This window comes from Tupaia chinensis, unplaced genomic scaffold (assembly GCF_000334495.1).
Source record: "Tupaia chinensis unplaced genomic scaffold, TupChi_1.0 Scaffold000415_1, whole genome shotgun sequence".
NCBI classification, from domain to species: domain Eukaryota; kingdom Metazoa; phylum Chordata; class Mammalia; order Scandentia; family Tupaiidae; genus Tupaia; species Tupaia belangeri.
The window spans coordinates 3,528,816-3,540,821 of record NW_006159920.1 but is presented as its reverse complement, the minus strand read 5'-3'; the positions used below and the strand labels follow the sequence as shown (position 1 = coordinate 3,540,821).

Genomic DNA, 12,006 nt, shown 5'->3' with positions numbered 1-12,006 from the left:
TACATGCTCCTGCCTCCCAGCTGGAGGCGGTACCTGACTTCACACACTGAATATGGACCCACCCCTTAAGACAGCACAGGGTCAGGGGACAGCTGGGGACAACCCAGGGTGCCCTGGGGGCATCCACTTGGTGCTTGGCAGCAGGAACCAGAGTCCTGTGTGACAGCGTCATAAGAATGAGCTCAGGCTGCCAGGAAAGGGGTCCAAGCCCAGGTCCCCATTACTCAGCCCTCAGGGTGGTCTCTGCAATGATGCAGAAGAGATAATGCACGCCCCATCCCTCCACCACAGCCTGGCTCTCTTCTTCCTTTTCTCCTGATTTATTCATGCAATGTGTTGCTGTGTTTAAGTGTCTCCCCACCCCCCAAATTCATGTGATGGAACTTGGTTGTACCGTAAAGTTATCGAGAGGAAATGTAATAATACTTTCCTGGTATTAAAAGGTAGGGCCTTTGGGAGTGATGAGGGGAACAGAGTGGGGCCCCTGGGACTGACTCAAGGTGGGTTTATTTATTTATTTATTTATTTTGGAGAGGTTTTTTTTTTTCGCTATAGGGCACGTGCGCTTGCCAGACGGAGAGAGATATAGAGACAGAAAGCAAGAAATCACTCCCCAGGGGGGCTGGTCACGTCGCAATCCCTTCTCCTCCATTCTCCTCTCGGGATCTTGGGCACGCACGCACACGCGCCTGGCGTGAGTTTTAAACCACCAGGTCCGGGACGTGAACCGCGGTCGACTACGTGGAAGTCCAGCGACATAGCCATTACGCTAACTGCAGGTCCCCTCAAGGTGGGTTTATAAAGCAGAGAGTGAGACACACACACACACAGGGAGATGGGCTCTCCTGTTCTCTCACAAGGGACACCCTGCTCAGCCTTGGGACCCTAATGGTAGGAAAACCCTCCCAGATGTGGTCTCTGGACCTTGAACCTCCAAACTGTGACCTGAATAAGCTTCTATTCCAAATTACCCAGACTCAAGCATTTTCTGTTACTAGCAACAAAGACTAGGACAGGTGTCTTTTACATCTTTTAACAAGATTAAATCTTCAAGGGGCAGATAAAGAGTCTATGGGGGTTACAAAACGGGGGGTTGCTGTCCACGGCTAACTAAAGGAAGTATGTGGTTCTGGGGCCAAAAGGAGTGTCTTTCTGGCATCCAGAGAGCCCACTGCCACTCCCAGGGGGTACTTGGATCCCTTCTGCTCCTTTCCTCAGCTGCCGCCCTCTGACCAGGCCTGCCCAGGGTCAGAGAGCACCAGAGCAAGGGCTCGGAAGCCAGAGGTCAGAAAACAGCGGTGGCATTGGAGAAGGAGGTGCTTGACTGCGAAGGAGGGGAAGAATGCAGAGGTTTTCCCATCAGCCACAAGGGCAGGATGCCAAGAGCTAAAGGGACACCAGGAAGAGGCATGGGGTTGCAGTTTTGGTGTCTCTAGGGAAGGATTTTTTTTTCTTTTCTCCAGAAGCTTCAAGGAGAGTCACCTGTCAGGTGAATTCTTTATTTCTGGTGAGTTCAGTAGGTCAAGTCGGGCCCCAGAAGATAAGAGATGATGTGAGAGACTTTACAAAGAAGGGGGAGGCTTTTCTGTGTCACCAGAAAAGACTGAAGCAAACAGTGCTGTCCCCTGCTCATGCCAACCACCGTCCCATAAGGGAGATGCACTTGGGGTCACAGCGGGTAATAGCCCCAGGGCCTAGGGAGCACACCGCGGCCCACTGGGAATCCAGAACACTTATCCGTTACCTGGTTCTACTTCTTCACCCAAGGACAATCTGTGTGAATCGTACAATAGAAACCTGCCCACATTTTCATCTGGAGTTGATGGTCTGATCTGGCATGTTTCCTTGGCAGAATCTATCAGGCTGGATCTAAATATGGTACCCGAGCACAAGAGGCCCCAGTGACCTTGGTTGTGAACTGGCTGGCATCGGACCAAGAAGACTCCTGGCAAATCCCACAAAGCCCGCTATGGTGTTCACTTCCCTTGGCTCTCAGAAAGGAGTGGCAGAGTCTAGAGACGGCTAGATTGCATTTTATAAGTCCTATAAATTAACTGGAAAAAAAGAATTAGCCATGACTAGAGATTACTAATAATACTAAGATTTTATCAAAATAAAACCCTCACGTCTGACAGAGAAAATGGGTAAGAGCAGAAAATCTGAATCAGATTGGACAATGCAAAAGTGGAAGATTCTGGAACAACGCAATTTGCCCTATCTACTTCCCTCATCTAGAGCCTAACTAGCTCTAGAGCAGCCGTTCCCAGTTTTGACGGCATTAGACTCTCCTGGGCATCTCTGGAAAAAATCAAGCAAGCAAAAAAAAAAAAAATCCACCTACAACTCAGCCTCTTGGACGAGAAGAGGCCCAGGCCCCGGAATCTTTTCACTGCTCCCCTGGTACTTCCAGCCGTAGCCATGGATGAGAACTGCTGCTCAGGGCCAGCTTTGTCAAGGTTCCCAAGCTAGGAGCCAAATCGCCTTGTCTTTCTAGCGCTTGACGGAATAGAAAAGGAGGGAATAAAGACGGAGTCCACGCTGGCTCCAGCTTCCCCTCCCAGGCCCTCTCATGGTCTCCATCTCTCCTGCTCTCAATTAAATCCCAGGGAAGAGCAGAGCAGTTCCCCATGAACACATTTGCCTTGCTCCGCCTCCTGGCAGCCGGAGGGGCCTTCGAGACTCCTAGAACTCCTGCCTCTTCTGTGGGTAACTAAAGGGGATAACTGCCTACCTGGCCCAGGTAGTCCATATTCATTGTGTTTTTAAAAGTTTATTCATTTATTTCTTAATGAGGGATGAGAGGGGAGAAAGAGAGAAAGGGGGGGGTGCATCCCCAACAAGGTCTTCACACCGGGATCCATCCCCAGTCTTAGCCGGCCCAGACTGTAGGCACACACCCTGGCATGCTCAGGGCAGTCCTGGGATGAGAACCCAGGGCCTTTCCTATATGGATCCAGTTGCACTACCACTGCACCACTGCTGGCTCCTATACTTTCTACTTTTGGCCAAAGGCCACTTCAAAACTTACAGAGCGGGCCATGCCGTTAAGAAAACGAACGCCCCAAGAAGCAGAGAGTTGAAGTATGTCTCTGACTATAGAAATGGGTGGCGGTTCAGAGTCCTTTCCATAAAAGGAGCCGTGAGACGAGTATAATACAGCATCACGTCTTTTTTACTAAGTGTCTCCAGCAGCCGTTACAGAAGGGAACAGATTTATTCCCCGGGCCGGGAGGCAGGACAGAGCTGAATGGTGGAAGTTGGGAGCAGGTGGATTCCAGCTTCTGTGTAGCCATATTCTCATGGCGCTGACCAGGATGGAAAGGGCATCCTGTCCTGGGAGGTTGTGAGTAAGAGGCCATTACTCAGGAGTCCTAGGACCCCTGCGAGGGGACAGGAGGGGTTGGAGGTGAAATGTCCTCTGAGAGTGGAAGGCCCTGTACTCCTAGGGCAGCTGGGGACTCTGGAGCAGAGGACCCTCCCCAGCCTGGTCCGTGCATCAAGCATCCCCTTTTAGGGCCAATCAGCAGTTTGTTCCCTTGAGTCCTCCTCCACTGAGTCTCTCTGGCCAGGCAAGATTTGCCCGAATAAAAGGAGGTGGCTGAAAACAAGACCCTGGATCCTGGGCAGAGGAAGGGGCCCGGAAAGGCCTCTACTCAGACACCCTCCTCTTTCTGCCAGCTTTGGAAGGAAAGGGGAAAACGGCATGAGCTAGGACACAGTAAACCCTGCGACTCATGCCCCGTCAGTGCCAAGTCTGATCTACTGTGATGCGCAGGTGGCTCCCAGGCTCACGAAGTGCACAGCTCGCTGGCAGCACATGCCTGCTCTGCTTCTCTTACTAACCTTGTAATAAACTGACCGGGCATGCTATATATCTTGGATCTATCTCTATCTTTATGTCAGGGATTTCACTGTATACATCAAGGGCTTCTATCCTAAACTCGGGCCACTGAAAAAGATGAAAACATCGGACTGCAAACTTATTTGTGGGCCAGCCTGTGGCACAGTGGTAAAGAGAGCTGAGTCCTACAGGGCTGATCATGATCAAATCCTGGCCCCACCAGGTGCGTATGTGTGGGGTGCCAGAAATCCTGACAGAAAAGAGGAAGGGAGGGGACCAGCAGTTAGTGTAATGGCTATGTCGCCGGACTTCCATCTAGCCGACCGTGGCTTGAGTCCCAGACCCGGTGGCTTAAAACTCACGCCAGGTGTATGTGCGTGCGTGCCCAAGATCCCGAGAGGAGAATGGAGGAGAAGGGATTGCAGTGTGGCCATCCCCCCGGGGGTCATTTCTCGCTTTCTGTCTCTATGTCTCTCTGTCTTTCTGGCGAGCGCACATGCCCTATAGCAAAAACTTCTCAAAATAAAAAAAAAAAAAAAAAAGAGGAAAGGAAGAAAAAGGACTGCAGCATGACCGCATCCCATAGCTGTGCGCTCTGTCTCTGTCTGTGTCTCTGAAGAGGGCACACACCTTCGGCTCTCTCTGTGTCTCTGAAGAGGGCACACACCTTCGGCAATTAAACACACACACACAAGCAAAAAAACCCTCCCATATGCACTCCTACTTTTTTCTGCCTTGCTCCAGGTGGGAATGCAATTACTGCACTGCACAACCTCCCATGGCCCCTCTGCGGGACTGGTGAGAGGAGAAGGGTCTGCCACCTTCCCTTCCTCCTGTTCCACTGCAGACTCCATTATTCCTCTCCGCCTCAGACCACACCTGCTCACGCTGGAGGGCCTCTGCCCAGACAATGCTGCTCACCACTGTCAGATTAATCTCTGTGGAACTTTTCGTGCTGACTCCAGTCTACCGCTCCACCACCACTCCAGTGCCCACGGCCACAGGATGATGTCAGAATCCCCCAATGGCATTCTCAGCTGGCCTCAGGCTTCTTTCTAGTCCTGTTCCCACACCTCTTGGCCAGAATAATCAACACAATTTGATCGGCCACAATCAGCAGGATCAGCCACGTGTGGAAGGCCACTTTGTGACTTGGGCAAGGCGAGGCTCTCCAGTGGAGTACAAACAGTACTGGGACACTGGGCTTGCCTTGAAGGATTTCCAGCCTCTTGAAGAACAAGGCATATGTGCAAAGTTTCATAACAGTGGGAGAGTTAAAGACGAACACAAGAAACGGGGGAAATGCTGTCAGCAGGCAGCCGTGATTCATTGCCAAACAGCGCTGTCTACATTTAATGTTGCAGGTTCTGAGACTCCAGAGAGCCCAAGAGGCCAGAGGGCTCCTAATGCATTTGTGAAGATAAAAATGGGATAAAGATACCAGCTCCCATTTACGATTCACTGGACAAGGCCCTTGTGAGTACCAGGCTCAATCTTTACAAAAGCTCTGTCTATGGGACCAGCAGTTAGCACAATGGCTATGTCGCTGGACTCCCATGTAGTCGACTACAGTTCAAGTCCTTTGGACCTAGTGACTTAAACTCATGCCAGGTGCCTGTGCGTGCGTGCCCAAGATCCCGAGAGGAGAATGGAGAAGGGATTGCGGCGTGACCATCCCCCCGGGGGGTGATTTCTCGCTTTCTGTCTCTATGTCTCTCTCTGTCTGTCTGGCGAGTGCACGTGCCCTATAGCGAAAACCTCTCAAAAAAATAATAATAATAAAATAAAAAAAAAAAAGAGAGGAGAATGGAAGAGAAGGGATTGCGGCATGGCCATCCCCCCCTGGGTGGTGACTTGTTGCTTTCTGTCTCTCTGTCTCTCTCTGTCATTCTGGTGAGCGCATACACCCTATAGCAAAAGCCTCTTAAAAAACAAACAAACAAACAAAAAAAACCTTTGTCTAAATTAAACATCATTCACTCCACCAAATCCCCCCCCCCCAAATCCCAATGAGAGAGCCAAAGCCAGTAGATGATCGGGCTCGGGGAGCCCAGCTGTGTCTAATCCCACCATGTGCATCTTGTCCACCACACCCGCCATCTCTCCCCACGTGTTGGATATAGGCTGAGGTTTCTCTCCCCAGTGACATCCTTTGAAGGCAGTGTTTAGGCCTAGTTCATCTTGCCTCCTCTCATGCTGACAGCCCCACAAAGGGCCTGAACACGAATGGGCTTAGTAAACGTGCGGTGTTTCACTGACGGGGCTGAGGAGGCTGTGTGCCTAGCCCTTCCCCGCCCTGGCTGCCACACTCAGCCCATCCAGCCTCCTCTCCTGCCCTGCAGGGCTCTGCCAGCTCCTCCATACCCCATTGGGTTGAAGAACAATCCTTGGCATCACAGATAGCACTTGTCTCCAAAAGCTTGGGGACAGATGGCACAGTCAGGAGGACTCTCAGCCGCAAAGGCCACAGAAGCCTGTGTATGGCTGCAGCTATGCCAGCTTTTGATTATGGCGCAAATGAGGGGATGCAGCCTGGGGAGTCTCGAACTGTGGGAGTCTGGGATACATTTCCATTTGGAATGAATGTTGGTTCTCCCCTTAAATAGTGGTGCCACCGTTGCCAAGTGTGTGAATCCACTTGAAGCGACAGTATGGAGAACAGATCTCAAGCCGTGGGAGGTCAGTGCAAATGCGCGGCGTGGCTCCTTCTCTCCGCCCCACCCACACGCTCCCTCTGCTTCTTCTAAGGAAGGAAGGAAGAGGAGTGAGCACCCAGAGCTGACTCAGCGCGGCACCTGCCATCTGCCCCCACATCTGGGCATGAGTACTGGCTTCAAAGATAAAGACCTCTCTCTGAACGGGAGGGGCTGAGGATAAATCACGTGGGCTAGAGCTGGCTGATGGGTCCGACTAATGGGGTTGACAAGAGGGTTAACAACAGCACATAACTTCCCAGGCAGTGATAAACCTTTCATGCAGAATTTTTCAAAAATCCCCACAAAGTCCTCATACGATGTTTTAAGGGAAGGAAACCGAGGTTCAGAAAAGTTAAGTGACTTAGTGACTTGCCCAAAGGCACAGAATTGGAGACTGAGTGGGGACACCCACAGAGGCGGCGCCTCCACGTCCCCATTTGGGCGGGTCGGCCAGGGAGCCCTACGCCCTCCTTGAGGCAGCGGCTTACCCCTGGCTGCGGTAGGCAGTGCACCTCTCCAGCGGGACACGCAGCACGCCTTCGTTCAGCCCCACGAAGAGCGCGCGGGCGCTGTGCAGGATCCGGAGGCTGCGCAGGGGCTCGCGGCGCCCCGGGGGCAGCACGTGCAGCTCCTCCAGGTAGCAGCCTCGGAGACTGCGGCTCGCAGTGGACAGCGCCTTCAGGATGGTGCCCGACTCTGGGGGTGGGGAAGTAGAAGAGGGTGGCCTTGAAGGCTCTGTAACTTGGCAGCCCCTCCCCACCCCTTCACCTCCTCCCCACCTGCTGCCCAGGTTGGGCCTGGCTCACCGGTGCCGATGTAGAGCACGTGGTAGAGAGTGTCCTTGGCCTGCACCAGGTCCACCACGAGGTGTGAGAAGCGCACGCTGTCCTGGGTGACACAGGGCTCGGGTGTCACCGGCTGCACGGCCTCGCTCATCAGGAACAGACGCTGCGCATCTTGCAGGCTGCGCTCCGTCAGGTTCTCGTTGGGGCCCATCTCCGGCAGGGTGCCGCACTGCCGCGGGGAGCCAGGTCACTCGTGGGCAGCAGCCCAGGCTGCCGTGGTCCCTCGCCCTCTCCTTCCTCCTCGTAACCCCGCTGGCCAAAAGCCGACCCTGATTCCCCCGCATTCCCAGTCCCAAACACTCCTAACATCTCCGTGGGGACCACTGCACCTTTCCAGATAGGGATGCCTCTTCAGGAACTGAGAGGCAAGGAGGCTGGGAGGATGGAGGAGGAGGGACCTGCCAGGGCTGGAGAGAGGAGGGAGCGAGCCAAGGAGGCTGGGCAGTGTAAAAATGGGGCACATGGGGACTAGCAGTTGGCATAATGGCTATGTTGCTGGACTCTCCCATGTAGTCGATTGCAGTTCGAGTCCAGGTTCTGGTAGCTTAAACTCACGCTGGGGGCGTGTGTCTGCGTACCCAAGATCCCAAGAGGAGAATGGAGGAGAAGGGATTGCGGCGTGGCCATCTCCCCTGGGGGTGATTTCTCTCTTTCTCTCTGTCTCTCTCTGTCCTTCTGGTGAGTGCACGTGCCCTGTAGCAAAAACCTCTCTCAAAAAGAGGGGGCGGGGGCACTTAAGTATGCACAGGAGTCCTATGATTTATGCCGTTACACAGATGCTCCCCCCAGCACCGCCTGCCTTCCTTGTCCTGTGTCCCCACCAGCTCAAAGTTTTTGTGCCTTCTAAAGTGAGCTGGAAGGCAATCAGCTTGGCCTCTAGGCGTCTCAGCCTTTGCACGTACCAACCAAGTGTTAGCAATGTGGTATTATCAGTGGCTCTAGATAAGGCTCAAGGCCTTCCCCCGCTCCACAGCGCCTCCTGGGCAGGAACTGGATGGACGAGAAGGTCCACCATCAGCAGCCTCCTCTGACTCCTGTTCTTTCTCCTGGGTCACAGGATGGGGAAATCCCATATTGCCCATGGTTGAGCCCTGACAGCTCCTAGCACTGAGAAGCCCTCCAGGCACTAGTATGCATGCCGACATGCTGTGAGGAAATCTGGCTAAAATCCCTGAGTCTGGCCAGACAGCATGTGTAGACTGTCCTGTACCTGAACGACATGGAGCTGAGGTCCCACCTCCCTGCCTCCCTGAGTGAGGCCACATTGAAAGGTGGCTCAGAGCAGGCTCCCTTGCTCTGCTTCTCACCCACTCTCCCCTTCTCACTCGGAGTCTTGGGGAACCCTATAGACCCCAGAGATGGGCATAGACCAGCAGGGACAGGTCTGATGTCTGTGCTTAACAGTTGGGAATCAGCAGCCTGGGGGCACCGATGTGGGAAGAGAGGGGGAGAGGAGAAGTCATACCTGGAAATTGGGGATGGGGTTGGCAATGGGTAGCCAGGCAGCCCTGGGGTTCTCCTGGTAGCGAAACGGGCCGTTGAAAGCCTGGGAGATGGCACTGAGGTTGAAGGCACACACAGCAGAAGCCGCGATGCTGTTTCTGAAAGGCAAGGGATGGTGGGACGCTGCCCTCCCGGAGGCCTCGGCGCCCTCCAAGGCTTCTCCAGCACCCGGAGTGAGCCTGGTGCCTCCTGGGCCATGGGGCGTCACTGAGGGAGGACGGGCAGTCCTCACACTCTGCAAAGCCTCCGGGAAGAGACCTGGCCGGAAGCACTGATGGATCCATTATGCCACCTCCTGGCCCCCTTCCCTTAGCCAGCAGAAGGATGGAATATAGTCAGGTTCTCAAACATCTCCGTCCACATCACAACTTGGTATAACAGACACGTCCACAAGGGAACATCAAACGTCTGTGGAAAAGTGGAATTACCATGAGTTCATTCTGGTGCAAAAACTGTTTTGAAATCCATGCATATTTTTTTTTTCATAATACACATTTCCATGGATTTTGGAAGATCCTCTTACATAAGGAAGTTTCAGGAGAGGATACTTCGCCTTACTAAATATGTCATACTCGGAAATTTTAATTCCACCCTATTCTGATTTGTTTATCTAATTAAGAGTTGATTATCAGACCACTGATTTAGGCTGTAGCCTTCGACACTCAGCCAATGGTCTCTAAGACCTTTTCAGCCACAGAACGACTGTCGTGAATCTGGCATAACAGAGACAGCGCCATCCCCTCGAGTGTCTTCAGTTCTATTCTTCGCATTTCGTCCTTCTCCCGAACGAGTCCATTTCACTCTGTGCTTGGTCTTGCCTCTCTTCAGCCATTCCCCCGGGGCTGCGATGCCCTCCTGGTGGTCTCCCTGCAGCCTGTCTTGTCTCCTAATCCACCCATCCTCCGCACTGCAGCCAGAGTGAGCATTTCCAAACACGCCTCCAAGCTGGTCGCTGGCTTGCTTTGAAGTCTTCAATAACTTCTCCTTGCTCTTTTTTTTTTTTTTTTTTAAGAGGTTTTTGCTATAGGGTGTGTGTGTGCTGGCCAGGGCGACAGAGAGACAGAAAGCGAGAAACCACCCCCCAGGGGATGGCCACGCCACAATCTCTTCTCCAATCTCCTCTTGGGATCTTGGGCACGCACACACATGCGCCTGGTGTGAGTTTAAGCCACCGGGTCTGGGACTCAAACCACGGTGGACTACATGGGAGTCCAGTGACATAGCTATTATGCTAATTGCTAGTCCCTCTCCTTGCTCTTAAGATGAAGATTGATGCCCTTACAGTGGTCTACAAGGCCCTTTAGGGGCACTATCTCCCCTGCCCTACCCTTCAGTCTCCTCCTCACCCTTGAAGCTCTTGCCACAGTGGTCTCTGCGCAGTTCACTTCTCATTCCAAAGCTTGTTCCTTTGGGTTGGAATGTTCCTCTCCTCTAGTTAATTCCTATGTATCCTAAAGATGTCACTTCCTACAAGAAGCCCTCCCTGATCATCACCCCTCCATACTATTAGAGACTTCTCTGCACACTGCCCTTTCTCCTTGTAGCATTTGCCACTATTAAAATGAGTTGTTTAGGGCCAGCCAGGTGGTATGGTGGTAAAGGTAGCTGGATCTCACATGGTCAACAGCATGGTTTGAATCCTGGAATTGGAGGCTAAAAACCACACAGGGCGCATGTGCATGTATGTCCAAAATTCCAAAAGGAGAATGGAAGAGAAGGGGTTATGGCATGGCCACCCTACCCAAGGGGGGCGATGTCTCACTTACTGCCCCCCCCACCCCGCAGCAAGCACATGTGCCCTATAGCAAAAACTAAAACTAAACTAAACTATTGGGTCGTTGAGAAAGTCGTGACTTATTTTTCTATGCAAAAATGTGTCATTTCCGACAACCCAATAAAATGGGCTACTATCTGCCACCTTCTGTAGAATGGCAGCTCCGTAAGGACAGAGCTGTGTCTGCTGCCGTGGACTGCTGCCTCACGTGGTATGGAGAAGACGCCCACTAAACTGACTACCGACAATCCATGCTGAAGCCTCATGTCCCTTGATGCCTCTCCAGCCACTCCTGTCCTCTGCTCCTGGTTGCCCGCCTTCTGGTGCCGAGGCCTGGGCACACCAAGCCCTGATCGGCCAGCTCCGGCTCAGGGCCTGTGTAGGCTGTGCTGTGTGTCTGGCCCCTGGCTCGGATGGCCGCCCTGGCCCTGCTTCCCAGGCTTCCTCTCCTCCCTGCCCATCATCTCAGACTGTCCTTCCCGTGGCTGGCCTGGGCTCACCCAGTGCCTGCCACCTGGGCCTGAGATAAGCAGAGAGCACCTGGGGCTCCCAGGTTGCTATGTCCTCACGGAGAACGAGCAGGGCACCCACCCAGCAGCTGCTTCCTCAGTCTCTGGTGCCATTCCTCATTCCCTAACCGAAACCCATCCGCTACACAGGAGGAGGTGAGGGAGGAGGCCTCGTGCTCCCCAGGAAGCGCACCCTCACTCTCACGCCTAGGAAACCAAAGGGGCTCTGACCCCGGCCCAGGTCTCCCAGCGTGGTCCAGACAGAAGGGGGTGGTAGGATCTCCAGGGGACTGCTGGTTAGTCTAGCAGGACTGCAGGGTCCTGAGGTGGAGGGGGGCTTGCAGCCTGCCTGCTCAGCCTCCCTGGTGGGCTGCTACAGGACTCTCATGCAAGGCAGGCTTTTTCTTTTCCATCACCAGCAAGATTTTTCTTCATGGAGCGATAATCCAGCTCATTTTCCTTTCTTCGCATCCGGCCTTGGCCTGCCCTTCCCGCAACCCCGAGTAAGTGCTTGCCAGGGCAGAGGCAGTCACAGAATCCTCAGACCATCCAGTGCAGAAGGCACGGCCATTCCCTTGATAGAGAGGACAGTAGGGTGGGAAAGGGACCCGCTGAGCTGGCCAGGTTGCGACACCAAGCAGAGTCCCCGAACATCACAGGGCAGGGGCGGCAGGGCCTGGGACTCACACGTTGGTGGTGAAGACTCCGTAGATGAGGTCCTGCTCGGGCAGGTGGAAGGCACTCTGCAGCTCGTTGTAGTAGAAGGGGACCTCGCCTGGCCGCGAGCAGTTGAGCCGGGCCTTCATGAACGTGGTCCACGTGTCCTCCAGCAGGAGAC

At 53.6% G+C, this 12,006-nt stretch overlaps 1 protein-coding gene across 1 annotated transcript in view; it reads right to left on the bottom strand.

Moving 5' to 3' along the window:
* Positions 1-12,006, bottom strand: part of SEMA5B (semaphorin 5B) — a 53,760-nt gene that overhangs the window by 7,744 nt on the left and 34,010 nt on the right. The window contains 4 exon segments of the mRNA XM_027774219.1: positions 7,026-7,233; positions 7,344-7,551; positions 8,848-8,983; positions 11,856-12,006. The exon segment at positions 11,856-12,006 is cut by the window's right edge and continues 35 nt beyond it. Of these exon segments, the coding sequence (XP_027630020.1) occupies positions 7,026-7,233; positions 7,344-7,551; positions 8,848-8,983; positions 11,856-12,006 (703 nt within the window).